We start from the raw sequence: 27689 nt of genomic DNA, 5'->3' as shown, positions 1-27689 counted from the left end.
TACGTAGTAAACTTATGAAATGTGCTGTAGCCAAGTGGCCATGTCTCAAAACCTAAAATGAGCCATTCTCAGTCAGGTCAAGGAGACAGCCTTCAGTCAAGGGTCCTGGCACAGCCAGGTGCAGCATTCGCTGTCAGTCCAGGAGCAAAGTGTTGTTATGTCAGCAAACATGGTATAAAATACATACAATAGGATCCCACAAGTGGCAAACTGGATAAGTTCCAAGTTAATAATAATAAATAATTTTGGCAGTGCTATGGCTGGTCCATCAGCTTCAGTGAAAAGATAAATAAAGTTAATGCGTGGCAGTGGCCACAGCGACAGACTAGAAAGTTGGGGCAATACCATCTCAGACATTTGGCAGAACCCAAAATGGTTTTGGGTCCATTACCTAACTAATGAGTCATTGGGGTACCCATCCATTTAAAGGATTCAAACTCATCTCAAGTGGTAGCCACTGCTGAGACTGCAGTTAGCTGAGAAATACAGTAATGAACACCACATTTGGAGCAACATAAATGGAGTCTGACTGCAACAAATGAGGTAATGGTTGGATGGTTGGTAAGGGCTGATGGGGGAAGCATGGTACTATAAGTACCAGATGGATACTTTCATGAACTATAAAGTGGATAACTAGAAGACCCATTGCCAAACTTAGCCTGAAAGAAGGCTGCCAGTATTCACCAAGCAGTCACTATACAAGTCACTGAAAAATGCCAATGATAATAAGAAAACATACTTAATTAACCACTTTTATATTACAATGGCCTCTAAGCAGATGACATGTCCTCCACCTTTCTTATCCCTGGCAGAATGTTATGGTAGCACAAAGGTAACTAGCTCTCCACAGCCCTTCCCCACCACCCTGCTTTTTCTCATCATTTTATGGGTCCACCATGCTTGTTCTTTACATACTGTAAAACTGAACCCAACATTTCAGGTCTATGACCTATTATTAGAATTGCTGCTGCATTGCCAGTTCATCTGTTTTACTGATATTAGTTGAAGAATGATGGTTAGCTAGGATTACTTCATAAAGGGGATAACAGAAAATCTATTCTGGAATGCATCAATTTAGAAGTGACTATTGTGTCCAGCAGCAGTGGAAGATAAAGCAACAACAGTAACTTGTATACTCTTTTAAGGCACAACATATTTCATGGTGTTGTACAAATTGGAGAGGGGCAATATCAGTCAAAGGAAGGATAAGAATCTATATAGAAAAATAAATTGACAAATATTAGTTGGAATTAAGACTTTTGAGAAAATTGTTAAAGTGAAAAGATTGAGATTTTTAGAGAGTGTATGATAGTGGAAGAAAAGTGTTTCAAGTTTCTGCTATCAGTGGCTATACAAATTTCCATGGTATGTAAAGCAAAGGATGCAGGAGGGGATTTAGGTTGGAAATATTTGGAGAGCTAGGCTAAGGTACATATTTCAGGATATTTGAAGACAAGGACGATGCTTTTAACTTCAACATATTGGAGGTAATTAAGAGACAATGTAAGTAAGAATTGGGTGATGGAATACAGCATCAGAAAAGCCTGAAGCAGGTGGGTTATGAAAGAAGAAATGGAAGTTGGCAAGAAAATTGAGTCTAGAAATCACAAAAATGGGCTAAGGTGTTGAGTCTCCCAATATGGAAACATTGACAATAGGAGCAGGAATCAGCTATTCAGAACTTGGTGCCTGCATTATGATCATGGCTGATCATCCAACCCAACAGCCTGTTCCTGCTTTTTGCCAATATCCTTTGATCTCCCTTGAGCCCCAAGTGCGATATACAACCCCTTCTTGAAGTCAGACTATGTTTGGCATTGACTGTTTTCTGGGTAGTGAATTCCATACTCTCTGGTTGAAGGAATACATCCTCACCTCAGTCTTTAATGGTTTACTCTGTATCCTTAGACTGTCACCACTATTTCTGGACATGTGGAGTGCAACGTGGGAAAGTGTGAGGTCATGCACTTTGTTAGGAAGAGTGGAGGCATGGACTATTTTCTAAATGGGGAGAAAATTCAGAAGTCTGAAGTGCAGAGAGACTAGGGAGTCCTAGTCCAGGATCCTCTCAAGGACCTTTTAGAATGGAAATAAAAAGAAACTTCTTCAATTAGAGGGTGGTGAATCTCTGGAATTCACTGCTACAGAAGGTTATATAGGCTTGGTCATAGGTAGATAGATAGGTTCTTGATTGTCAAGGGATCAAGGATTTTGGGGAGAAGGCAGGAGAATGGGGATGAGAAACTTATCAGTTTTAATTGAATGACAAAGCAGACTCGATGGGCCGATGGCCTAATCTTTGCCCCTATGCCTTGGCTTATCCAAATTGCATTTAAGCACTCTGCACCCTCCTCACAGCTGACCCTCTCACTCAGCTTTGTGTCATCTGCAAGTTTGGAGATATTACATTTAGTTTCCTCTTCAAGATTATTAATATATACTATGAGTAGCTAGAGTTGAGCACTGATCTCTGGGGTACCCCACAAGTTACTGCCTGCCATTCAGATAAAGTCCCGTTTATTCCTACTGTTTGTTTCCTGTCAGTCAACCAGTAATTGCAGTAGGGTAAGTACAGATAGATGTGACTGATACTGCAGAGTTAGGATAAGATTATCTTGGTAATGTACAGGATGTGACATTTGAAACTCAACTTTGGATTGAACAGAAAACCAAGATTTCAAACAGTCTGTTTCACCATTGCAAGAATCACAGTTGGAGTTGAAATTCATGGCAAGACAGCAGATGGGCTTAGTATAGCATGGAAAACTTAACAGTATGTCCCAGTATCAACAAAAATGGATTTTGCAAAATAACCAGTGTTACTTTAGACTTGGCCAAATAGTAGCCACAGATCACAAAAGAGATGAACAACTTAAGTTTACCTTTGTATTTGTAATTTATCTTCACATTAATGTCCCAACTGTAATCAGGTACTTTGTCTTTTATCATGAAACTGTTTCTGAAGTTCCCAACTTCTTACAATGATTGAATCCAGTTTCACACATTGCTAAGTTTTCTATGTTACTTCCTTGTGTAAACCATGTCTGCACCAACAAAATGAACCCAAACTTCAGTTTAGTAAATGCTTAATTTTTACATCATTACCTTGTTAGCTGGTTGACATATGTAAGGAATATTATTGCAAACCACCATACTCAGAACAAATTCATCTGTCATTTTTAATATTTTAGGAAAACTATTCTTACTAATGAAAGCATAGAATAAAGAAAAAGCCCTTAGTTTATAAATATGGTGATGTGTACTTTGCCAATATGTATTAATTTATCAAATATTATTTCAAAGCACCTATTTTTCTTTATAGAAAATTAAATTTATTACCAAGTAATAAATAAAGTAGTTGCAGTTACGATATTTTAAAGTTACATTCAATTAATAGAATTATTTAACTAGTTTGTTGATTTGGAATGGGTGGAATCACAAAGATTACATAATGCATCATTATGATAGTTTGATCCAAGAAAAGGAAATTATGGGCTGGACTTTGCACTCAAAAGTGAATGAATGGCATCAGCTGTTTTCTGGGATTTAGTTAGCTACAGTAGTCAACACAATGGAGTCAATATGATGTTTTTTTGTAAAATTGGAATATCTTCAATTCCAGGGACAGGATAGAAAAATATTATACATTTTCTTACTTTCAGGATGAGACAGAAGCAGCTGCAAAGAGGTAAACACACAGGGCATGAAAACTGGTGTGATCAAGTGAAGACTTGTGTAAAATGTTTTTGCTAACAAAAGCACGTGCTATTGGCATTAAGAAAATACGTAATTACATCAGGAACTACCTATAATTAAGCAAGATACATAGACTCATATGTTAATATAAGTAGTTAAACTTTCTTTGGGAAAGGAAGGGGATGTTATTTGTGTATCTTTCCTTTAAAGCAATTAACTTTAAGAACTCCATATGCTGTGTGTATATAATGTTGCAAGTCTGCTGTGGATCTGCAAGCTGCACATATTCAGAAAGGAATTGGTTCGCTTTAATGTCTCCTTAATTGCATCATATGTTTTACTATTTTGAATAATTTTAACTCACAAAGTTAATCAATCCCTGAAAAGCAGTTCATTATAAGACCATTATTATTAGTTTGACAATCAGCATTACTAATACTCATTTTGTACTTAAGATATAAATGTGCCGTGTGGGCGGCACGGTGGCACAGTGGTTAGCACTGCTGCCTCACAGCGCCAGAGCCCCGGGTTCAATTCCCGCCTCAGGCGACTGACTGTGTGGAGTTTGCACGTTCTCCCCGTGTCTGCGTGGGTTTTCTCCAGGTGCTCCGGTTTCCTCCCACAGTCCAAAGATGTGCAGGTTAGGTGAATTGGCCATGCTAAATTTCCCGTAGTGTTAGGTAAGGGGTAAATGTAGGGGTATGGGTGGGTTGTGCTTCGGCAGGTTGGTGTGGACTTGTTGGGCCGAAGGGCCTGTTTCCACACTGTAATGTAATCTAAAAAAAAGATGAATTTAGTTAATATTTAAATCCCCCACTTACAGAGATGATGCTTGAACTCATTCTGGATTTGTCCAAGTCTCTGAATTACTAGATCATTGACATATTCACTATGGTCTCATTATGGTATTTCAAGTTCCAGTATTCTGATCCAGTGACAATCTGTGTCAGGGTATATGTCTAGGTCAGGGTGCTGTGTGGCTTGGTGAAGAGCCTAGAGAGATGGTGCTTCCACAATATACCTGTTTTTTTTTATTGTGTAAGGGAGGTAAAGAGAAGGGAATTGCCATTGAAATAATCTTTGTGAGTTTCTGCAGTACATCTTGTAAATTGTATATTCTACAGTCACAGTCTGCTGATAATAGAGATGCATATATTGACTACAGTAGCATGCAGTTGAACAAAGTACTCTGTCCTGGATGATGTTGACATTTCTGATAGCTGTTGTGGCTGCATTCATCTGAACAAATAATGACAATTCAATCACACTTCTGGTGACAACTTATCGAGGTATCAGGAGATGAACTGTCTGTCACAGAGTATCCGGTCTATATATTCTATAGCATTTCACGAATGGTTCAGTTCAGCTCTGATCAGTGGCAATTTCAGTATGTTCATGATGGGATGATTTACAATGATAGTGACACTTTGGAAGCCATTTCTCCTACAGTAGCGTAAAAGGTCAAAATTGACCCTCGAGCAAGATTTCAGCTGTTTTACCCATTCTTGTTTCAGGCCTTCTCTTCCCTTCATCTATTTTTTACTGTGCTTAATTAATCCCTTGGCATTAAAACAATTGTTTGTTTGTACCTTTTAATTCATATTTCTTCCAGCAGAAATATACCAGTATATTTTAAATGAATGCAAGCCTCCCACAAGTTAAAGAAAATTATAGAAATGTACACTTTTGAAAATTCAACTTAACGTAACTATCTAGGCTAGTGCCAAAAGTTAAGTGATGTTTGTATCTGCTCAATGTTGTCTGCATAGCTCTCTTTTAATCACTCTTGGTTATTTTGGTTCTGTTTCTCTGTCTTGCAATGCGTAGAATTAAACAAAATTTATATTACAGGAACAAGGCCATTTACCTCAATCAACTTATGCTGGTGCTTATGTTCCTCATGAATCTTATGAATTCTTTTGATCGTTTCTTGCTCATGTGCTTATTTAGCTTCCTCTGCTTCATGTCATTGTCCACCTTCTCCATCAGCATCACATTTTCTTTTCATTCTGAGTCTTCAATTGTTATCACTAAGGGGGTAGTCATAGAGTCATAGAGATGTACAGCATGGAAACAGACCCTTCGGTCCAACCCGTCCACGCCGACCAGATATCCCAACCCAATCTAGTCCCACCTGCCAGCACTCGGCCCATATCCCTCCAAACCCTTCCTATTCATATACCCATCCAAATGCCTCTTAAATGTTGCAATTGTAACAGCCTCCACCACATCCTCTGGTAGATCATTCCATACACATACCACCCTCTGCGTGAAAATGTTGCCCCTTAGGTCTCTTTTATATCTTTCCCCTCTCACCCTAAACCTATGCCCTCTAGTTCTGGACTCCCCGCCCCCAGGGAAAAGACTTTGTCTATTTATCCTATCCATGCCCCTCATAATTTTGTAAATCTCTATAAGGTCACCCCTGAGCCTCCAACACTCCAGGGAAAACAGCCCCAGCCTGTTCAGCCTCTCCCTGTAGCTCAAATCCTCCAACCCTGGCAACATCCTTGTAAATCTTTTCTGAAGCCTTTCAAGTATCACAACATCTTTCCGATAGGAAGGAGACCAGAATTGCACACAATATTCCAATAGTGGCCTAACCAACGTCCTGTACAGCCGCAACATGACCTCCCAACTCCTGTACTCAATACTCTGACCAATAAACGAAAGCATACCAAACGCCTTCTTCACTATCCTATCTACCTGCGACTCCACTTTCATGGAGCTACGAACCTGCACTCCAAGGTCTCTTTGTTCAGCAACACTCCCTAGGACCTTACCATTAAGTGTATAAGTCCTGCTAAGATTTGCTTTCCTTGAGCAAACTTGAGGGTCTAAAGGTAGATTAGTCCCCTGGGCCTGATGGAATGCATCCCAGGTGCTGAAAGAAATTGTGGAAGCTATAGTGGATGTCTTAGTGGTAATTTACCAAAATTCACTGGACTCCGGGCAGGTTCCAGCAGAATGGAAGACAGCGAATGTCATGCCGCTGTTTAAAAAAGGTGTAGGCAAAAGGCAGGTAACAACAGGCCAGTTAGCTTAACATCTGGATGCTATCATTAAACAAGAAATGGTGAGACATCTGGATGGAAAGAGTTCCATCAGGCAGATGCAGCATGGATTCAGGAAGGGAAGGTCACGTTTGACAAATGTACTGGAGTTCTTTGAGGATGTAACAAACATGGTGGATAGAGTGGAACAAGTGGATATTGTATACTTGGATTTCCAGAAGGCATTCGATAAGGTGCTGCATAAAAGACTCATCCATAGGATAAGAATGCACGGAGTTGCAGGGAATGACTAGCATGGATAGAGGCCTGGTTAACCAATAGAAAGCAGAGAATTGGGATAAATGGGTGTTTTTCTGGTTGGAGACCAGTACTGAATAGAACAGTAATTCCATCAGAGCATAGATCTTTCTTCATTTTTCTCCTTTTGTATGTAAATTCCAAAAGAGGCTTTTATTGCTATGATGTATCAGACAAGAACACTCCATGTTACATACAATCATTCAATAAATGCAGGCATATGCTTGCTAACTTAGATATAATCATAACAGCAGCTGCTGCTGTTCCTAATCACTTATATTTTACATCTGCAGAACTATTTATATAGAATAAAAACTTAATTTGAATGTGTAACATGAGTTTAAATGTATTACCTGCATGGAGATATATTTCAAATTAGTATGCTTTGTTCAATAAGCTGATTATTTGACATGATTGCATATATAGTGACACAGACATAAAAGTATAGGAAAAATTTATTTTGAATCCTTTCAAAATGTAATGTGATCATCGTTTGAGTATTGGTTTCTATTCCCAGAAATAAAGAAAAATACTTACAGTACACATTGCTGTATTATAGGAGCTGCCGCTCCATTGTAAATTATTTTTAATTTAACATGTTTATTCCTGAAGTAAATCCAGATAATAATCTACTACATTTAATAACTAAAGAAAGATGTTTCTAAAATGTTCAAAAAATATCTTTGAAATCCAAAGCATCTCCTCTTTTCCTCATGTATCCATAGAGTTGAGTGGGGTAGACTGAGCTAATCATTGCCAATTAGCAGAAGACAATTAGCTGGCTCAAGCAACCTTTTTCTTCAGTTAGGTATTTATTTTTCTTCCATTAAAAGCAGCCAGAGCAGGCCTGATGGGCAGGTCCAAACTATACAAAGTGACTTTATTTTGCTTTCATTTGTTCCATTGTATTTATACAAAAACCAAACAGTGAATGCACCTGTAGGCTATTGTTTTTACTGTGAGTGTTTGTGTTTCTTTTCTCCTTTATAAGATGCAGTGTATGTGTACTTGACTATGATTGGGATGCTAAGAAAAAGGATTTGCGTGACTGACTTGTTTGCATGCAAAACTTCTTCAGAATCTGTGAATAATAATGATAGCCACAGCTGTTATTGGAAATGCCAGCGGATGATTTCAATATGCTCAGTCATACAGTCATTTGTGTATCACGGCTCAAAATATCACTTTACTAACAGGATGGACAGGAATTACTTTTATAAAATGCCCAGGAGCACTGAATCAATATTATATTTTTCAAATCTATCCAGTCCTGCCAATAACATTCTCATATATTTTGAAGACAATCTAGTTTGTGTTTCCCACAATGGAATGTCAAGTTTATATAAAATAAGGGCAAAACATCTCCTTATCTAAGAGATTAATAAACAACACACTTGTCCACTTGTTCAGACATTGTAAAGTGAATGTTACCTAGCCCTGGTATAATAATGCCTGGTATAATTATACAAAGGAACATGAATAAAATGTTTTAAACTCATGGTGAATATTTAATGAGTTGACATATTAATGCGCTCATTTCAAAAACTAGTGATGATCCACAGTGTGTGGCACGGTGGCACAGTGGTTAGCACTGCTGCCTCACAGCGCCAGAGACCCGGGTTCAATTCCCCCCTTAGGCGACTGTGTGGAGTTTGCACGTTCTCCCCGTGTCTGTGTGGGTTTCCTCCCACAGTCCAAAGATGTGCAGGTCAGGTGTATTGGCCATGCTAAATTGCCCGTAGTGTTAGGTAGGGGGTAAATATAGGGGTATGGGTGGGTTGCGCTTCAGCGGGTTGGTGTGGACTTGTTGGGCCGAAGGGCTTGTTTCCACACTGTAATGTAATCTAATCTAAAGTTAGAATCATCGAATCCCTATACTGCAGAAGCAGGCTATTTGGCCCAGCGAGTCCACACCGACCTTTTGAAGAGCATCCCAGCCAGACCCAGCCCCCCTACCCTATCCCTGTAACCCTGCATTTCTCATAGCTAATCCACCTACACACCGCTAGACACTACGGGGCAATTTTGCACAACCAATCAACCTAACCTGCACATCTTTGGATTATGGGAGGAAATCGGAGGAAACCCACACAGACTTGGGGAAAATGTGCAAAGTCCACACAGTCGTCCGAGGCTGGAATCAAACCTGGGTCCCTGACACTGTGAAGCAACAGTGCTAACCACTAAGTTACCATGTCATGATACTTTGGGTGAAAGATATCTACCAGTTATTTTACCATAGAGACAAAAAAAACTGCAGATGCTGGAATCCAAAGTAGACAAGCAGGAGACTGGAAGAGCATGGCAAGCCAGGCAGCATCAGGAGGTGGAGAAGTCAACGTTTCGGGTGTAACCTCTCTTTCCTAGGAAACCTGAATTCCTTTTGTGCCTCTGGTCATTTTGCTCAGCACTCACTACCTCCAACTCCCTTTCTTTTCTTCATAGGAATGCTTGAGCCATTACCTGCCAATACCTTCCCTTCATGTCACTCAGTCATTATACCTCACCTCTCAACTCTTGTGTATTGTGATCCTCTCAATCTAATTTGACATCTTCCATTTTCCTACTTTTTCTGTTGCCATTCAGATTTGAACTGCTGTATGTCGGATAACTTCACAGCTATGGTCTCTCTACATTTTTCAGATAGCTCACTGAGGCACCCATCACCACAGTCTTATGAACGCCCACCCTTGAATGTCCTGATTTGTTCTCTTGCCAACATGTCTTCTGAGCATTCTCACTGGAGTTGTGGGATAACAGTTAAGTCATGCTATGCTAACAAAATTCCTGATGTAGTCATTTCCGGTATTGAGCCATAACTTACTATCACCAGTTTCTAATCCTTTGTGGCCTCAATGTTTCAAGCTTACTTAAGCATTCTCAAGTCAATAGTGAAGCAAGTGGAGTATTAACTATTAGAACATTGAGTTGGATTGGCATATTTCATTTAGTCCTACTCAACTACCTCTCCACATTGGTCCATTTCAGCTCCACTCTACAATTACTGTTGAAGGTCTGAAGGCTCTGAACCCATTCCAAGCACTAACACTGACTATAACAGGGTGAGACCATGAACATGTACATCAGAAGAAGAAATGTTACAGGACAGACCAGCCTTACACTCAATGACACCATGCTCACAACCTGCCCACACTGGAAGCAGGATCGCTCTGGAGATGTGGCTCTCAGACTCAATGCTGATGAGGTTCCAAAAGCCAAGATCACCTTTGTTCACACACCAGTGGTATCATTCAAAGGAACTAAAGTGCTTTCATTGTGTTAAAGGACAAACCAATAGCTGGATGGTTTCCATACTCAGATTCTCAGGTAACTCAATCAAAAATGACAGAAACAATCACTGAAACCCCTTCAGGTTGCAGTTCAACATGCACAGTTCCTCCACAACTTCAGTTGCATTCCAGGACTTCAATCAAACCACCCTGTAGGCTTTCCCAGTGAAAACATTCCACCTCCCCAGGTGTAGCAAGTGAACTACCAGAATCCTTCTTCAACACAACATGAGAACAATATTCAAAAGTGACTTTGAAGGGGTATAACAGTAAGGAAACTGTTAATAGTTAAATGTTAAGAGAAATTTTAATATTTAAGTAATAATGATTTAAAGGGATTGAATGAAGACTAAGGAGATGCATGATAATAGTTAAATCCAATCATGTTAAGATTAGATTACTTACAGTGTGGAAACAGGCCCTTCGGCCCAACAAGTCCACACCGCCCCACCGAAGCGCAACCCACCCATACCCCTTACCTAACACTACAGGCAATTTAGCATGGCCAATTCACCTGGCCTGCGGGAGGAAACCGGAGCACCTGGAGGAAACCCACGCAGACACGGGGAGAATGTGCAAACTCCGCACAGTCAGTCGCCTGAGGCGGGAATTGAACCCGGGTCTCTAGGGCTGTGAGGCAGCAGTGCTAACCACTGTGCCACCGTGCCACCCATAAGGAACAGCATAAATCATTAGTGATGCCTACTCATGTTATTGCACATGGAGCTAGGACCTGAACAATAGGGTTCTGTGGATGCTGTTTTCTGCATACCTTTGTAAATATTGTGTATCATTTTAAAAAGTTTCTTGGTTGCAAGCATCTCTTCAAAGGTCATCTCTGCTTACAACAAGAGCTAATTTCATCTGTGCCATTTCCAATAGAAGGGTTGCTGTAGTTATCATTATTATTCAGAGATTCTGGAGTAATGAATCCTTTCTTGCACAGCCCAGTGACCACAAGTCCCTTGAATTTTACCAAAGGATCAAGAATCACAACTGTATTTCCTTTCAGTATTTCCATTTTCTCCATAATAGGAGACTTGTCACCTATACCTTACTGTGAGTATCACTGTGATATCTTGAGTATGATTGAAATTTCCTCATGATTGGCCACAACTTGTTCCTTGCCCTGGTCGTACTTTGCGTCATCTGCCTTTCCCAAACTTTTGGGGTCATAATGCTTTGTAAATCACCTCTGCAAAACCTTCACTCATGCCTCAGTCCATCTGCAGCATAAAGCATATGCATGGTTTTGTTGCTTCCAGACACACCTATTACAATGCTTTATTTTGCCCATTCTCCAACATCTATTTGTCTACAAATATCAACACATTAAATTTTGCTGCTGTATCCTATGACATACAATGTCTTGTTTAACATATTTTGATTGGTGACATGCATTGGTTTCTAGGTGGCCTACCAATTCTACCAGTTTAATATTTTCATTCTTGTATTTAAATTCCTTCATAATATTGCTTTTCTTATATCTTCAAAATCCTGCAGTCTTAGGCTTCACTCAGAATCAGAAATCTTCTCACTCTGCGTAGTGAGAGGTCCTATCTCCAGACAATTAATACTATATGATGATCAGGGAAATACTGGACAAGTTCTCCTCCTTCCACCCCATCCTTCCTTGTTGTCAGACATGACATACTTCTTGCCAGGTCCCCAGGATTCAACAACCTCCTTCCCTGCTACTGGAGCCTGAGCTGCCTTCTCCTGCTGCCAGACCTGACACTCTGCATAGCCCTCAGGGACATATTACTTCACCTTGTTCCTCTCCCACCAGCAACCAACACCATTACCCCCCACCACCAGACGTAATACCTCTCCTCAACCCCAGGACATGGCGCCATCTCTTCTGAAATCTCCTACTCACCCTGACTTACCTGAAAAATGCCATCAGGGCAGGATTTATACTCTTAATAGTAATGTCCTGGGGAGTGTTGCTGAACAAAGAGACCTTGGAGTGCAGGTTCATAGTTCCAGCTAGACAGGATAATGAAGAAGGCATCTGATATGCTGGCCTTTATTGATCAGTGCCTTGAGTATATGAGCTGGGAGGTCATGTTGTGGCTGTACAGGACATCGGTTAGGCCAGTTTTCAAATACTATGTGTAATTCTCATCTCCCTGCTAAAGGGTTCAGAAAAGACATAAAAGGATGTTGCCAGTGTTGGAGGGTTTGAGCTATAGGGAGAAGCTGAATAGGCTAGAGGTATTTTCCCTGGAGCATTGGAGGCTGAGGGGTGACATTATGAGGGGTATGGATAGGTGAATAGCCAAGGGGGAGTCCAAAACTAGAGGGCATAGGTTTAGGGTGAGAGGGGAAATATTTAAAAAGGTCCTAATGGCCAACTTTTTCACGCAGAGTGTGGTGCGTGTATGGAATGAGCTGCCAGAGGAAATGGTGGAGGCTTATACAATTATAATATTTAAAAGGCATCTGGATGCCTATATGAACAGGAAGGGTTTAGACCGATATGGGCCAAATGCTGGGAAATGGGACTAGATTAATTTAGGATATCTGGTCGGTATGGACGAGTTAGACCGTGGGCTGTACATCTCTATGACTCTGACTTACCTGGCTCCAGGTTATTTACCTGGCCACCTACCTAACAAGGACCTTATCTGTTACCCAACATGCACCCTACCCATCTAGCACCCTTTACGTGACCTCGTACCCAACTGACATGCTACCCACCTGGCACCCAACCTTTCTGGCACTCTAACCTCACATTTACCTTGTGTACTTACCCTTCCACAGGAACTGTCAAAGTGGCTGTCTATGATGTTGACCTTTATATCACAAACGTGGCAACTGAAGGCTGCACAATTGTGGATATTATTTGCCTTCCCTCGACCATTTGGCATTTCAAGGGGCTTGTCAGATTTAAAGTGCTCTCCCCATTCATGAAGGACCCCTGATCAGAATCTCTTGTTGGAAATGCAGAGCTCTTCATTGATATAGAAAGGAGAGTAACAATCTCTTGAGTGGTAGTTTCCCCAGTTTCTTTTGCAAATCTTTTCTGACATATCTATTGAGCATTTTATAATCTGTTTTTATGTTGCTATTTATGTCCCTTGCTAATTTATTTGGTATTCCATTTCTCTCTCAATATTAATTTCAAGGTTAACCTTTGCTGAATCCTAAAATCTTCTCAATCATCAAGCTTCCAGGTCTAAGATAAAAACAGAAAATTCTGGAGAACTCAACCAATCTGGCTGCATTTGTGGAGACAGAAACTGAGTGCACATTTCAAGTCCAAAGACTCTTCTTCTGAACCAAGTATGAGTCTTGAGACTTGAAACATTAAGTCTCTTTCTCTCTCCACAAATGCTGCTGGACAGGCTGAGTTTCTCTCGGACTTTCTGTTCTCATTTCAAATTTCCAGAACCACAATGTTTTGCTATTATTTGAGGCTTTTTGACAATATTATAAACTTCTCCCATTAATCAAATGTCATCTTTACTTTCCCTTGTTAGCAATGGTTAGACTACTTTTCCTATGGACTTTCATTCCTTAGAGCATGTAATATTCATTACAAAATGTGATTTCTTTCTATAAATGCTTGCCATCACTTAGCTATTGTATTTTTGAAATTGTTTCACATTTGAGGTTAACCAACTTGTGTTTCATAACTACATAACTTGTTTAGATTTCTGATTCCAGTCTTTTTTACGAAGTCACTATCAAATTCAATTGTCAGTTTATTACCTTCTCAAAGCTCTTTAACAATATAAATTAAAAATAGCCTCTTTCCTAGTTGCTTCCTTGACATATTAATCTGGAAGATTATCCTGTACACACTCCAATGAAAAGATTATGGCTGATGCCATCTATGGCCTCAAAACTATGACACTCAGTCCCAACAGATCTTGTGGTATTGAGGTCAGTCAGGCTTGTGGTGAAATTCTGTCTGAGACTGCCCCCATTTGGAGTGAATTCCACATTGGCCTCAGACCCTTAAATCTCCCTCAGGAACCTTTGCCTAAGAATATGAGCCATCTCGCAGAAACTCCTCTCAGGCCATTTTATTTGGTGCAGAGGATGGTCCTGTCCAGTTGTTTCACCCGTGTCAATCTCCGAACACACTGTAGTATTCTGTCTTGCCAGCTGCAGGTCTCAGGAACCACAGATGGAAGCTCGCTATGTGTGAATACTCCCCTTTTCTGTTGAGAAGTGCAGCAGGTCAGGCAGCATCCAAGGAATAGGAGAATCAACGTTTCGCGCATAAGCCCTTCTTCAGGAAGGGCTCATGCCTGAAATGTCAATTCTCCTGCTCCTTGGATGCTGCCTGACCTGCTGCGCTTTTCCAGCAACACATTTTCAGCTCAATTTGATTTAATTAAGTTTAGATTTTGGGGCAGCTCTGTGGCTCAGTCGTTAGCACTGCTGCCTCACAACACCAGAGACCCAGGATCAATTCCCACCTCGGGTGACTGTCTATGTGGAGTTTGTACATTCTCCCTGTGTCTGCGTGGGTTTCCTCCCACAGTCCAAAGATGTGCCAGTTAGGTGAATTGGCCATGCTAAATTGCCCGTAGTGTTAGGTGGATTAGTCAGGGGTAAATGTAGGGGAATAGGTCTGGGTGGATTGCTCTTCAGAGGGTCTGTGTGGACTTGTTGAGCCGAAGGGCCTGTTTCCACACTGTAGGGAATCTAATCTACTCTTTAATTGATTTAAAAGAACTTTCATGAACTTGTCCTCTCCATTCAGATTATAAATCTGATTTACACATTGTATATCAACCTTAAATCTCACAGGATTATTGTATTACCTTTGTTCCATGAAACTTCACTTTCCTGATTTATACTGTGTCCAATGCTTTAAATATTATTAGCAGGAATATAAATTACTTCTTCTCTATCTTGTTTCTTATCTCCACCTAAAGAGACCTTACATTTCTGAGCTAAGATTCGTTCATTCTCCTGTTCGTCTAGTTTTCCACTCTCTCCTAAAATAAGCAATATTAACTTCACAAAAAGCTAAGTGAACTGCAAAAGCTGGAAATCAGAAAAAAATGGAATTGCTGGAAAAATTCAGCATCTGTGGAACAAAATCAGTATTAATGTTTCAGGTCCAGTGACCTTTCAGAAACTTTGTGGCTCTTTAGCTACATCTAATAGCTATTAGTTTAACTGATCCCATTTATTTCTAGCTGTGTAATTACTACTTCTGATTTGTTATGAGTGCTTCAAGTATTTTGATATGGTACAGTTGGCTTTAACTATTTTTGTTTTTAACTGATGTCACTAATACCCTTTGTAAAGTGACTTTCATTCCCAATCCACTGGCTTTATATTTACCCAAATTTCCACTCTGCTCTGCAATTTTCTTTTAATGCTTTTGAATGGACCATTCCAAAGTCCTTCGAACATCACATTCCTGGCCTACTTCATTCGTTAAATCCCAATTGACTACTGTTGTTATTTGATTCAACATGATATTGGTTTAGGTGCAGCCTTTCCCAACAGAAGTCACCTCTTTCTCCAGAACATGCACGTGCTCAAAAAAAATCAAATCTTATGATTTCTACACAGGCATCTAACCTTCCAATCCATTTATCAATCTGCAAATTTGCACAAAGTTTAATAATAATCCAAAACAGTGTGATTTTGCTTTTTAATTTGGATCCCAGCTCCTCAAACTCCCTTAGTAGAATCTTACATTTAGTTCTTTCTATGTCATTGATTCCAATGTAGACCACAACAACTAGATCCTTCCCCTCACATCCATTTTTCTCAAAGCTTGAGGGAATGTCTTTAAATCTGGAACTACAGGGAACAGTATCTGTACCCCTAACTTCCCAATTCCCCACTAGTACTATATTAATTTTTATTACTCCCACTTGAATTATCTTATGTATAATAGTGCTGGGTCAGTTTGCCCATCTGCTTTGCAAACTTTGCCCTCAATCACACAGACAACCTTGTGCTTATTGGATAATAGTAAAGTGAAAAGCTCCTCCAGCATTAAACATGGGTCCTGCCTGAATCACAGTCACAACTCATGTCCCTGACCACCAATGAGTTCTGCACCATTAACTATATAAGGAGTGCAACTGCCTCCTCTTCGTCTCCCTGATGCTTTGCATTGTCTGCAACTCAGAGTTTAGTTTAACTGTGAGGTAAAGTTTCTTGAGATGCCAACATTTATTGCCAGGTTCATGATACTCTCCACAAACTAAATAATTATTGATCGTTGTAAAAGTCAATCTGGTTCAATTATGTCCTGTAGAGAAGGAAATTTGTTGACCTTATCTGCTCTTGGTTACATGTGACTCCAGATTCACAGCAATATGGTTGATTATTAACTGATCTCTGAAGTGATCGAACAAACCACTCAAAGGCAATTAGAGGTGTGCAACAAATGTCAGTGACACTCATATACTATAAAGACTAAAGAAAAGCTCAATATTTATCCATAACTTAGTTTCACTGGTACTGAAACCTTACTCTGTTTTTGTGTCCTGTGCCATTCATGGACTACTGTTTATCCACTGCTCTACTCTCTACCTTGTACTTTCCAACTACTCTGCTCTCGGACTCGTCCTCCTTTTGTGTAGTTCTCAACTGTTATTATGCTGGCTTATCTCTGGAGCATCTCCAATATGATTGGATTGCCTTTGAGAATAAATTCCTATTTTTACAGAAAAGCCTACATTTTTAAGCATAAGTGGCTACAAGGCAATTTTTGTAGATTGCTATTTTGTTTTCTTCTAACCAGGACACAGACAGAAGCCTGAAGACCAGCCCAAAGTTGGATTATTCTCAGAACGTCTCAGTGAGTTGGAACGCCTTCGCCAAACTGCAATGTCAGTGGGTGCCACAACACGGAGTCCTCGTCCTTCTCTCAATCCTGCACCAGCTCCTTTCAGTCCTCAGACAACACCTCAGATTGCAGGTATGTACAAACTTGAGTAGAGTTGACTGCTGCTTGTGTTGTGATGTTCAAAACAATATTTCTAACTCTCTTCATTACTAATAAGTTTGTACTTATAATATTTACGTTTATTGAAGTGCTTGTAAATGGAGATTGACAATGTGTATTCAATTGTTGATAGCATAATATCTGATGAACCGAATACTTAAAAAAGTTGTCTTTATTTTTTAAATTCCTATATATATTGATGGCAGTTCATGTTAAGGTAACATGATTGATTGTAGTCTTCTTCCTTTTGCATATACTGTTGACCATAAGCATATATCTATTTACTTAATCTCCAAGTCAATCTTCTCTCTCCTCCTCAAAGGTGTTGACTTCTGCTGTACAATTCTATTAGGGGTGCGATAACCCTGTGTTACCTTACCGAAGTGGTCATTATTCATGCATGAACCCGGAAGTTTGTAAAGCACATGATTTTGAGTCCAAATTTAACAAAAAAACAGTCCAGCATAGGAGCCTTTGAGCTTTGTGCCAGTATCCTTCTCAATGAGTTACCTCAACTAATTCTATTCTCATGTCACTTCTCATAATGCCATTCGTATCTCCTCTTTCCAGGCAACGCATTTCCCTCCATAAATGGATTGTTTCAGTAAAGTTAAATCTTACTGGAACCTTATGTTCATATTCAAATTTGACACTATCTTTGCACAGCAACTTATATATCTCCCTTTAATCTTTACCTCGCTTCAATAACAACTCAGTTTTATAATGAACTTCTAACACTGAACAAGCATAATACTGTGCTTCTTACATCTACAACACAGTTAAAGTGTTTGGCCACGGGGTGATGGGGTTGTTTTGTGTGTGTGTCCCGGAGATGTCCTCTGAAGCGTTCCACACGGAGGCATCCTGTCTTCCCAATGTAGAGTTTACACTACTTGATGTTCTTGATGACACCTGTTACAGAGTTTTGCACAATGAAGTCAATGTGAATACAGACATGCATGAAACAACCCCAATGCCCTGTGGCTGAACACTAACTCCCTCTCCCACTTCCCCAAAGACATGCAGGTCCTGGGCCTCCTCCATCACCAAACCTTACCACCTGACACCTGGAGGAAGAACGCGTCATCTTCCGCCTTGGGACCTTCCAACTACATGGGATCAATGTGGATTTCACCAGTTTCCTCATCTCCCCTCACCCACCTTATCCCAGATCCTACCTTCCAACTCAGCACTGCCCATTTGACCTGTCCTACCGGTCCATCTTCCCTTCTCTCCGACCTATCACCATCACCCCCACCTTCATCTACCTATCGCATTCTCAGCTACCTTCCCCCCCAGCTCAAACCCCCTTCCATGCATCTCTCAGCCCCCTTGGCCCAGAAGCCTCATTCCTGATGAAGGACTTATGCTCGAAACATCAATTCTCCTGCTTCTTGGATGCTGCCTAACTGACTGTGCTTTTCCAGCACAACACTCTTGACTCGGATCTCCATTATCTGCAAACCTCACTTTCTCCCACTGCACCACAAAGGCCAAAAGTTCAGTTTACACTAATTCATGCTCTTGATGACACCTGTTACACATCGAGTTTTAAATCAAAAATTCAATGGGAATACAGACAAGCAGAACCAGGCAACCCAGTGTAACCTTCTTTACTGACCATTGGCAAGCATAATACTTTGGCAAAGGGCCAACAGCAGCTAAGTGCAAGCTTTTAAACTGTTTTAAAGATTTCTAACAGTTTCATGATTGTTGTGGTAGCATGTTGCAGGAATCATGGTGTGGATACTTATTTTGTTTTGAAAAGCATGAATCACATAATTCGATTCCCTTTTATAATATAAGCATCAACCCAGGATTTGTTTTGTTTGACTTACAAGTCCAAAGATGTGCAGGTCAGGTGAATTGGCCACGCTAAATTGCCCGTAGTGTTAGGTAAGGGGTAGATGTAGGGGTATGGGTGGGTTGCGCTTCGGCGGGGCGGTGTGGACTTGTTGGGCCGAAGGGCCTGTTTCCACACTGTAAGTAATCTAATCTAATCTAAAAACAACTAGAAATATAAGTGCAATCTAGTGAATTGGTAGATAATCTGTTCTTGTAACCACTTGGAGTGTTCCCTTGAAACAGTAATAATTTAGTCATTATTGACCAATGAATCTAGTCACAGGTAAAGAGTATTGCGACAATTTTCTTCGCAATCTGTGGCAGTTTACAATCTATAGCAATGATTTGCAGGTAGCAACCAAGTGTAATAAGTGTAAATTATCTTTTGACATGGTAAGAACATAGGTTGTAAGGAAAATGCAAGGAAGCTTCTAGAGGACTTGGATAGGCTGAGTGAATGAGCTAGAATAAAACAAATGAATGTGAGACGAATGAATGTGAAATTATTCATTTTTGTAGAAAGAAAGGCAGTATATTTTTGAAATGGTGGAAGGGAGGAGGTGCTGGTGATCAAAGGGATGTGAGTGTCCTTGCTAAAAAAAACACTAAAAGTTAGCATGCAGGTGAAACAATCAATAAAGAAGTCAAATTATGTGTTAGTCTTTATTGCAAGGGGACGTGAGTACATAAATAAAGTTGCCTTTCTAAAGTTGCATAGAGTCTTGGTGATTTCTCACCTAACGTATTGTGTACAGTTTTGGTGTCCTTATCAATGGAGGGTTATATTGCCATATTGGGATTCTAAGCGAGGTTCACCAGATTAATCTCTGGGATGGAGGGATTGAGGAGACTGGATCTATATTCCCTGGAGCTTTGTCGAATGGGGGTTGACACTTATCAAAATTATTATAGAGTATGATGGGGTGAGTGTAGAAAAGTTGTTTCCCCTGGTTGTTGAGCCTTAAAGCAAGGACTTAATGGCAGGGAAGAGTTAGCTCATTTAAGTTCAGTGGTGAATCTTTGAAATTCTCTACATCCAGTAGCTGTGGAAGCTCAATCATTGAGCATATTTAAGATAGATTTCTGGAGACTATGGAGATAATGCCAGAAATTAGCACTGACATAGATGATAAGCCATGATCTAAATGCACTCTTGATGGGCTGAATGACCAATTCCTCATTCTATGTTCCTTAGTGGATATTCCAAAATAGGAAAATTTCAAGTCAACTGACTTCAGAGATATTAACATCCAGGTTTTAGAGATTTTCGCCACTTAACAAAGAAACAAGTGAGAGCAGATGATTGAGGGAACATGTAAATGAAAAAGAATGGAGATCACAGAAATCTTTTCATAGAATCTCTACAGTATGGACGTAGGCCATTCAGATCATTGTTTCCACACTGACCTTCTGAAGAGCATTCTACTCAAACTCAGCTCCCTACCACATCCCTGTAATCTTGCATTTTCATAGCTAATCCACGTAGCCTGCAGATCTTTGGATTATGGAGCATCCAAAGGAAATCCATGCAGACACAGGGAGAACATGTAACCTCCAGACAGTCAATCGCCCGAGGCTGGAATTGAACCTGGGTCCCTGGCGCTATGAGGTCATAGTGCTAACCATTCAGTCACCGTGCTGGCCCAAATATGATTGGCAGGATTCGAACCTGCACAGGAAATCCCAATGGATTTTTAATCCAGCACTTTCACCATTCTGCCACTGCTGGAGGCCCCAAAGAATCATAGAATCCCTACAGTGCAGAAAGAGGCCATTCAACCCATGGAGTCTGCAACAACACTCTGAAAAGCATCCCGTCCAGTCCCTATTACTTTGCATTTATCATGGCTAACCCATCTAGTCTGCAAATCCCTAGGTACTATGGGTAATTTAGTATGGTCAATCCACCTGATCTGTACACTTTGAACTGTGGGTGGAAACCAGAGTACCCGGAGGAAACCCACACAGAAAAAGGGAGAATATGCAACAGTTGCCCGTGGGCGGGTTGAACCTGGGTCCCTGGAGTTGTGAAGTGCCGATGGAACACAGAACAAAAAGAAAGACATTGTGCACAGCAATGACCCAAATGCTAAATTTTATTTAGAAACATTCATTTGAAAGAACTGTGCCTCTAAAAGAAGTGATTTCATTTCTCCATGAATTCAATTGCTCAAGTGCACATAAGTGCAAAGCTATTAAACTCTGTGCGTGGCTGATTATTGAGATAATTGACAGTTAAACTAGAGTTGGCAGCCATTCACTTCTTGCAAAATAAGAAGACGCCAGCTACGCCAACAAGTCTGTCTCAAACCTGTCAGGATCTGACATGCCATGAAATTTTGTTTCTTTCATAACAAGATGCAACAGGAAGTACATTGATTAAACAAAAAGGATATACAACAAACATTGTACTTTCCTGATAAAATGCTGTGAGCATATTTTTGTTATCAACCTATTAACTCAAGTCAAATTAAGTGAAGGTCCAACTAATACTTTCCTATTTTTGTTCTTTTAATGATAATATATTGGATAAGTGTAATTTATTGCAAGAACGGAGCACTTTGTTATTCTGCTACTCTCCTGCCCTCTCCATTGGGAGGTGTCAGGGAGTCCAATGATGATCTCCTGCTGTGAATCTACAAGTTAATGTTTCCTCAGGCCAATGCATAACAGAAAGCTGATGATAAGGCTGGAGCAGGGTTTTCTTTTGCATTTCATTTCAGAAAGTAAAAATGGAGATATTTTTGTGACTTATTTTTGAGAACCTGCTATTAGGGAAATTAAGGTAATTCAAAATATTGTATGGTGCTCACAGGATTAATTGGTGCCTGCGTTATTGGTGTAAGATAGCCATCCACAGTTTATGTCAGAAGAGTCTGAAACATTTCTGAGTAAGAATACAGCCAAACACACTACAGAGGAACCTCAATCATCCGGCATTCGATTTTTCGAATTTTGGATTATCTGAACAAGATCACAAGGTCCTGATGTTTGGCTAAACACTGTTATCCGGTGTTCCATTATCCAAACAAAATACTCCCTCCATCCATGTTCTTCGGATAATCGAGATTCCTCTGTAATTCCACCAATGCTTTCAACACTGAATGATGCTGTGTAAAGATTTGTACAGATTTTGAAGCAGTGGTTATATAAGTATTAGTAAGGTGACACACTGGGCAACAATTTCCATGTTTCTCTTCAAGACATACTTGACAATTTTCTGTTCTTGTATAGAATAACTCCACTGTCTACTATTGGTGGCTCACTTTCATGATTTAGAGTTTAAAGACACTCCAGCAACAAGGTTTAGTTTGCTTAACCCTGGCATCAACAGGCAAAGCAAGATAAAATAAAGATGACGCATGAAACGTAGAGTTCAGTGCTAGTCAAATGATTGTGGCAAAAAGACAGCAAGATGTTATTCCAAATCAACAAAGGTAGCATTCACATTAATGTGAACAATGGGATAATATCACAAAGCTCACCTGATGTAAAAAAATCATCAGGAAAACTTTCTACATTGTAGAGTAGCATTAGACTGTAATGTGTGTACACTCACAGAATTATGATGACATCTATTATCAGAAGGAAAATTACATTTTTCCTGCCTTACTGAAACAAATAAAGGTTCCCTTTCAAGCTTTACCTTCTGCTAATATCACATATTTTTTTTCAGATAACTATGTTTGTAATTCAATATAATGGAAATAAATAAATGGTTGAGTAGCTGCAAAGAAATTTCAGTAGTTAAAAGATTAAAAGGAAATAGAGTTAAACTGTTACAAGCAAAATAAACCAACCCTCATCCTGATATTAATTTTGGTTACACTATTAGCCCAATTTTAACTGCCCTGTCCTTTGTTTATAAACCCAATGGGGATCAGATATGTGCCAGACTCATCAATTCCACATTGTACATATGCTTCAACATCATTTTATCAGGTGCAATTTGGTCCATTTATGAGGCCCTCATCCCAGATGGACAAGTGCCTCATTCAGATTTAAATCATTGCAGTCTGATAACATTAATTAGGTCTCACACTACTTACACTTTTGTGACAAGATCAGTGTCATGAAAGGAGTAGGATCAGAGACAGCCAGGAATTTGGAACCCTGAAATCACACAGAAAAGAGGGAGGCCATTCAAACCATTTTCACTCTACTGGCTTTTCAAAGAATTACAAATGTGTTCTATTCCTTTTCTCATTTCTTAAATCCCAGCATTTTTTTTTTCTATTTTTACTAAACAGAGGATTCCCTTTTGAAAGTTACCACTCAGGCAGAGCATTCCAGATCATCAGAATTCACCAATAACAAAATTTCTATTCATCTTCCTGCTATGGCTTCAGCCTTCTTAGTACTTAACTAGAGGGAACCTCTGCTCATCCAGTATTGGATATTGGATAAATTGTCAGATCATTTAGCAACTATACAGGACTCAGGAGAGGTGGTAAATTCACTATTTTAGGTAGTGCTGCTGAAGGGCAGCAAATAGGTACGGATGCAAATGCCTGTGGGGCACCAGAAGTAATAGTCTGGAAGCAGGAACAGTTGTCATTTCAAGTATTAGTCTGCATTATTAAAATAGATAAGCATGTTCCCAAGGAGGGATTTCCATCCAGTTGGAAAGGCATTAGAGGTGCTGGTGTAGTGTACCACCTTCAAAGGCTACAAACAAGAAGAATAAGGAAGGATGATTTACCTTTGTTACAGTCCTAACATGATTTGTTACATAGAATGTCATTTGTAATTGAGAGCTGTTCCAGTGCTCTAACAGGGGTTTGGTTGGATGCAAACAAGGAATTCTGGAAAAGGTGGAGGTGTAAATGAGAGGCGACACCACAACAAAATACTTTGGATAAGAAAGTGTTAAGTGTTACTTAGACCAGAACCTGTGCTCAAAGACAACAAGTGGGCGCAGCTTATGTGTACTGATAAAAAACATTATTTGCATACAAAACTAGCAGCTGATCTAAACAGGAATTCATGATTTGGAGGTGCAGGTGTTGGACTGGGCTGTACAAAGGTAAAAACCACACAACACTAGATTATAATCCAACAGGTTTATTTGGAAGTACTAGCTTTTGGAGCACTGCTCCTTCATCAGCTCCAAAAGCTAGTGCTTCCAAATAAACTTGTTGGACTATAACCTGGTGTTGTGTGATTTTTAACTTTAAACAGAAACTGTTTTACATATTGTAAGATTGTGTATGGTAATTCTTGACATACTGTTTCTTTGAATTGAACGGTCTCACACCCACACAGATTCTAGGTAAAATTTTGTCTACCTATTTCCTATAGAGCTGCAACTTTAAATGCAATGTTTTAAACCAACATTATCCAGTTTTTAAAGTCATGGGAGCAGATTTTCTTCTGTCTGTTCAATGTTGCAATTTAGTAGTTGCAGAACTTTTGTCTGCCCCGAGAGTTTATATTGATGGTAACCAATAATTAAGGATAAGAGTATTTGCTTGATTTTGATGGATTCTCAGCAATATTATTCCAGCTGCTGGATTGTCCATGTTTGGAAAGAAATATGATTTGGTTTCTTCTGCAGATTAGCATGGCTGGTAGTACAGGCCAAATAAAATGTGGAATAAGAAGAGTTTAATTTCTGACTTGGCCAGTACATTTGAAATGATTATAATTTTTTTCTCCTTAAAGTCTCCTCCTTTGCCTCTGGACTATCCCTTCTGTTACCAATTTTTATCCTAGCAAAAATCATGTATAAATGTGCTGTCATTCATCGCTAAATACCTGCCCAATATACATCCATTATCGAATGCATGGAAAATTAACACAGTTACATCAAGTGACAAAAAACACAGTAAAAGAGCTCCTCAGCCAATTCACCTCCCACACCTGATGCAGTCGTTGCAGAGGAAATTGCCCAATTTGGTTCAGAGAGTAAACACAGCTTTTTTGTTTTACAATTTTGCTCTATGTTTATCTTTTCATTTTTGACAACTATGCACCACATACAAAGCCTCTGTGTTCAATCTCATGATTTCCCTTTCAGTGATACCATGACTGGAAGGTTTTGGTTTTCGCTCCAACTTTAATTGTAAGAACTACATCAATTACAATCATTGTCTTTCACATCTCAGTCAATCTACAGGGTCTACTAGTCCTGATTACTTACAAGACCCTTTCAGGTGCAAGTATGTTTTCACAAGTTTCACAGAATTTATTAAGTTTATCAAAACAAGTACAAAATAATGATATTTAATGCAGGCAGTGATTTTCATTTGGTCCACTTGGGATACCAACTTGTGGTTTCTGGGTAACACGACACATTTTGTTCTCTTCTAGTGATTGAAATAACTCATTGGTCTTTAGTTTTTTTACTGTAACAATTGGTTCCATGAGACAACTTAATTTTATACTTTGAGGGTGCTGGAGCTTTATCTTACTATGTGATTGGATTTGGATTACATCACTGTCCCTCATGATAATGTGACGACTCCATGGTTGACATGATTGAATTAGATTTACATTATGTCAATCATGCTAGCTCGACTAACCTTTTCATTTTATAGTCTACAGTCCAGCTTGCCTAGTCACCCTATTGTTTGTTGAGGTAAAAACAATGACTGCAGATGCTGGAAACCAGATTCTGGATTAGTGGTGCTGGAAGAGCACAGCAGTTCAGGCAGCATCTAAGTAGCTCCGAAATCTACTTTCTCCCCACCCCCACCCTCCTCTAGCTTATCTCTCCACGCTTCAGGCTCACTGCCTTTATTCCTGATGAAGGGCTTTTGCCCGAAACGTCGATTTCGAAGCTACTTGGATGCTGCCTGAACTGCTGTGCTCTTCCAGCACCACTAATCCAGGACCCTATTGTTTGTGTGTATGTATATATAGACAAAATTTTACAGATTAGAGTATGTCATCAAGGAACCCAAACAAAACTGGAGTCAGTGGAAATTGTGGGCAAAACTCTCTCTCCTAGTTAGAGTCACAAAGGCAAAAAGCAAGATGGTTGTGTTTTTTTTTAAAGTAAGCCATCTCAGCTGCACAAAGAATAGGAAAGGTTTAGAGGAATATGGGCCAAGTAAAGATGGAACTAATTTAGTTTGGGAAAATTGGTCGGCATGGACGAATTGGACTGAATGGTCTGTTTCTATGCTGTATGACTCTATAACATTTCTGCAGGAGATCTTCAGCTGCTTCATCAATGACCTTCCTTCCATTAACATAAAACATTGAGATGTTCACTGATGATAGCATACATGTACTGAAGCAATCTATGTCCAAATGCAGCAAGATCTCGACAACATATAGGTTTGAGCAGACAAGTGGCAAGAAACATTTGTGCCAGGCAATAACCATCTCCAACAATGAGACAATTGTCAAGGACAGCCCCTGACATGCAACACCATAACTATCACTGAATTCCCCATTATCAGCATCCTTACTATTGATCTTAGCGAGTTTTGAGATTGATCAGAAACTTAACGAGACTAGCCATATAAAGACAGTGCCCACAAGAACAGGTCAGCAGCTAGAAACCCTGCCACACTTCCTGACTGCCCAAACCTATCTATCATCTACAAGACACATGTCAGAATTGAAGAAATATTTCCCACATGTCTGGATGAGTGCAGCTCTAAAAACATGCAAAAAGTTTGACACCATCCAGGATAAGGCAACCCAATTGATTGTCACCACATCCACAAATATTCAGTCTCTCCGCCACCAGCGCTCAGTAGCAGCATTGTGTACCATGTATAAAATTCATCAAAGTTACTTAGACAGCAGCTTCTAAACCAACAATCACTCTCTAGAAGGACAAGGGCAGCATATACATGGGAACACTACCACATGCAAGTTCCCTTCTAAGCCATTCATCATCCTAGCTTGGAAACCTTTTGCCATTCAGAGTTGCTGGATCAGAATCATGGAACTCCCTCCCTAGTGGGTCTACCTACACTTAATGGAGAAGGCAGCTCACCACCACCTTCTCAATGAAAGCAAGATTGGGTATTAAATGCTGGAGAATCACCCACCTCCCATGAATAAATAAAATAAAGTTAGAATTGATTGATTAGATTAGATTAGATTACTTACAGTGTGGAAACAGGCCCTTCGGCCCAACAAGTCCACACCGCCCCACCGAAGCGCAACCCACCCATACCCCTACATCTACCCCCTACCTATACTACGGGCAATTTAGGATGGCCAATTCACCTGACCTGCACATCTTTGGACTGTGGGAGGAAACCGGAGCACCCGGAGGAAACCCGCGCAGACACGGGGAGAACGTGCAAACTCCACACAGTCAGTCGCCTGAGGCGGGAATTGAACCCGGATCTCTGGCGCTGTGAGGCAGCAGTGCTAACCACTGTGCCACCGTGCCGCCCACAATTGTTTGCTGAATTATTGCTTTGTGACATTGCAACACTTGGTACAGAAATAATACCCACCATTCAAATGAACTTATCCATTATGCTTTACAAGTTATGTTATATGCAGAATAAACATACTTCAATTTATGACAATTCAGTTCTAATTGTACTATAGTTATAAAAAGAAAATCTGAACAACTAACAACTACTTGTTCTATTAGACCCTTTAGGAAATGACTGTACTGCTTTAAAATTCAAATTGATG

The 27689-nt window shown here is 39.9% G+C and overlaps 1 protein-coding gene across 1 annotated transcript in view; it reads left to right on the top strand.

The window, feature by feature from the left end:
* The window catches only part of LOC140463289 (runt-related transcription factor 2-like), a 155010-nt gene that overhangs the window by 96560 nt on the left and 30761 nt on the right, over positions 1 to 27689 (top strand). Inside the window, exon 7 of the mRNA XM_072557051.1 lies at positions 17028 to 17204. Coding sequence (XP_072413152.1) covers positions 17028 to 17204 — 177 coding nt within the window. The remainder of the gene's footprint in view (positions 1 to 17027; positions 17205 to 27689) is intronic.

The sequence above is a fragment of the Chiloscyllium punctatum genome, chromosome 3 (genome assembly GCF_047496795.1).
Source record: "Chiloscyllium punctatum isolate Juve2018m chromosome 3, sChiPun1.3, whole genome shotgun sequence".
Classification (NCBI taxonomy): domain Eukaryota; kingdom Metazoa; phylum Chordata; class Chondrichthyes; order Orectolobiformes; family Hemiscylliidae; genus Chiloscyllium; species Chiloscyllium punctatum.
Note: the sequence above shows the minus strand (reverse complement) of the source record. Positions and strands in the feature narration are given on the sequence as shown.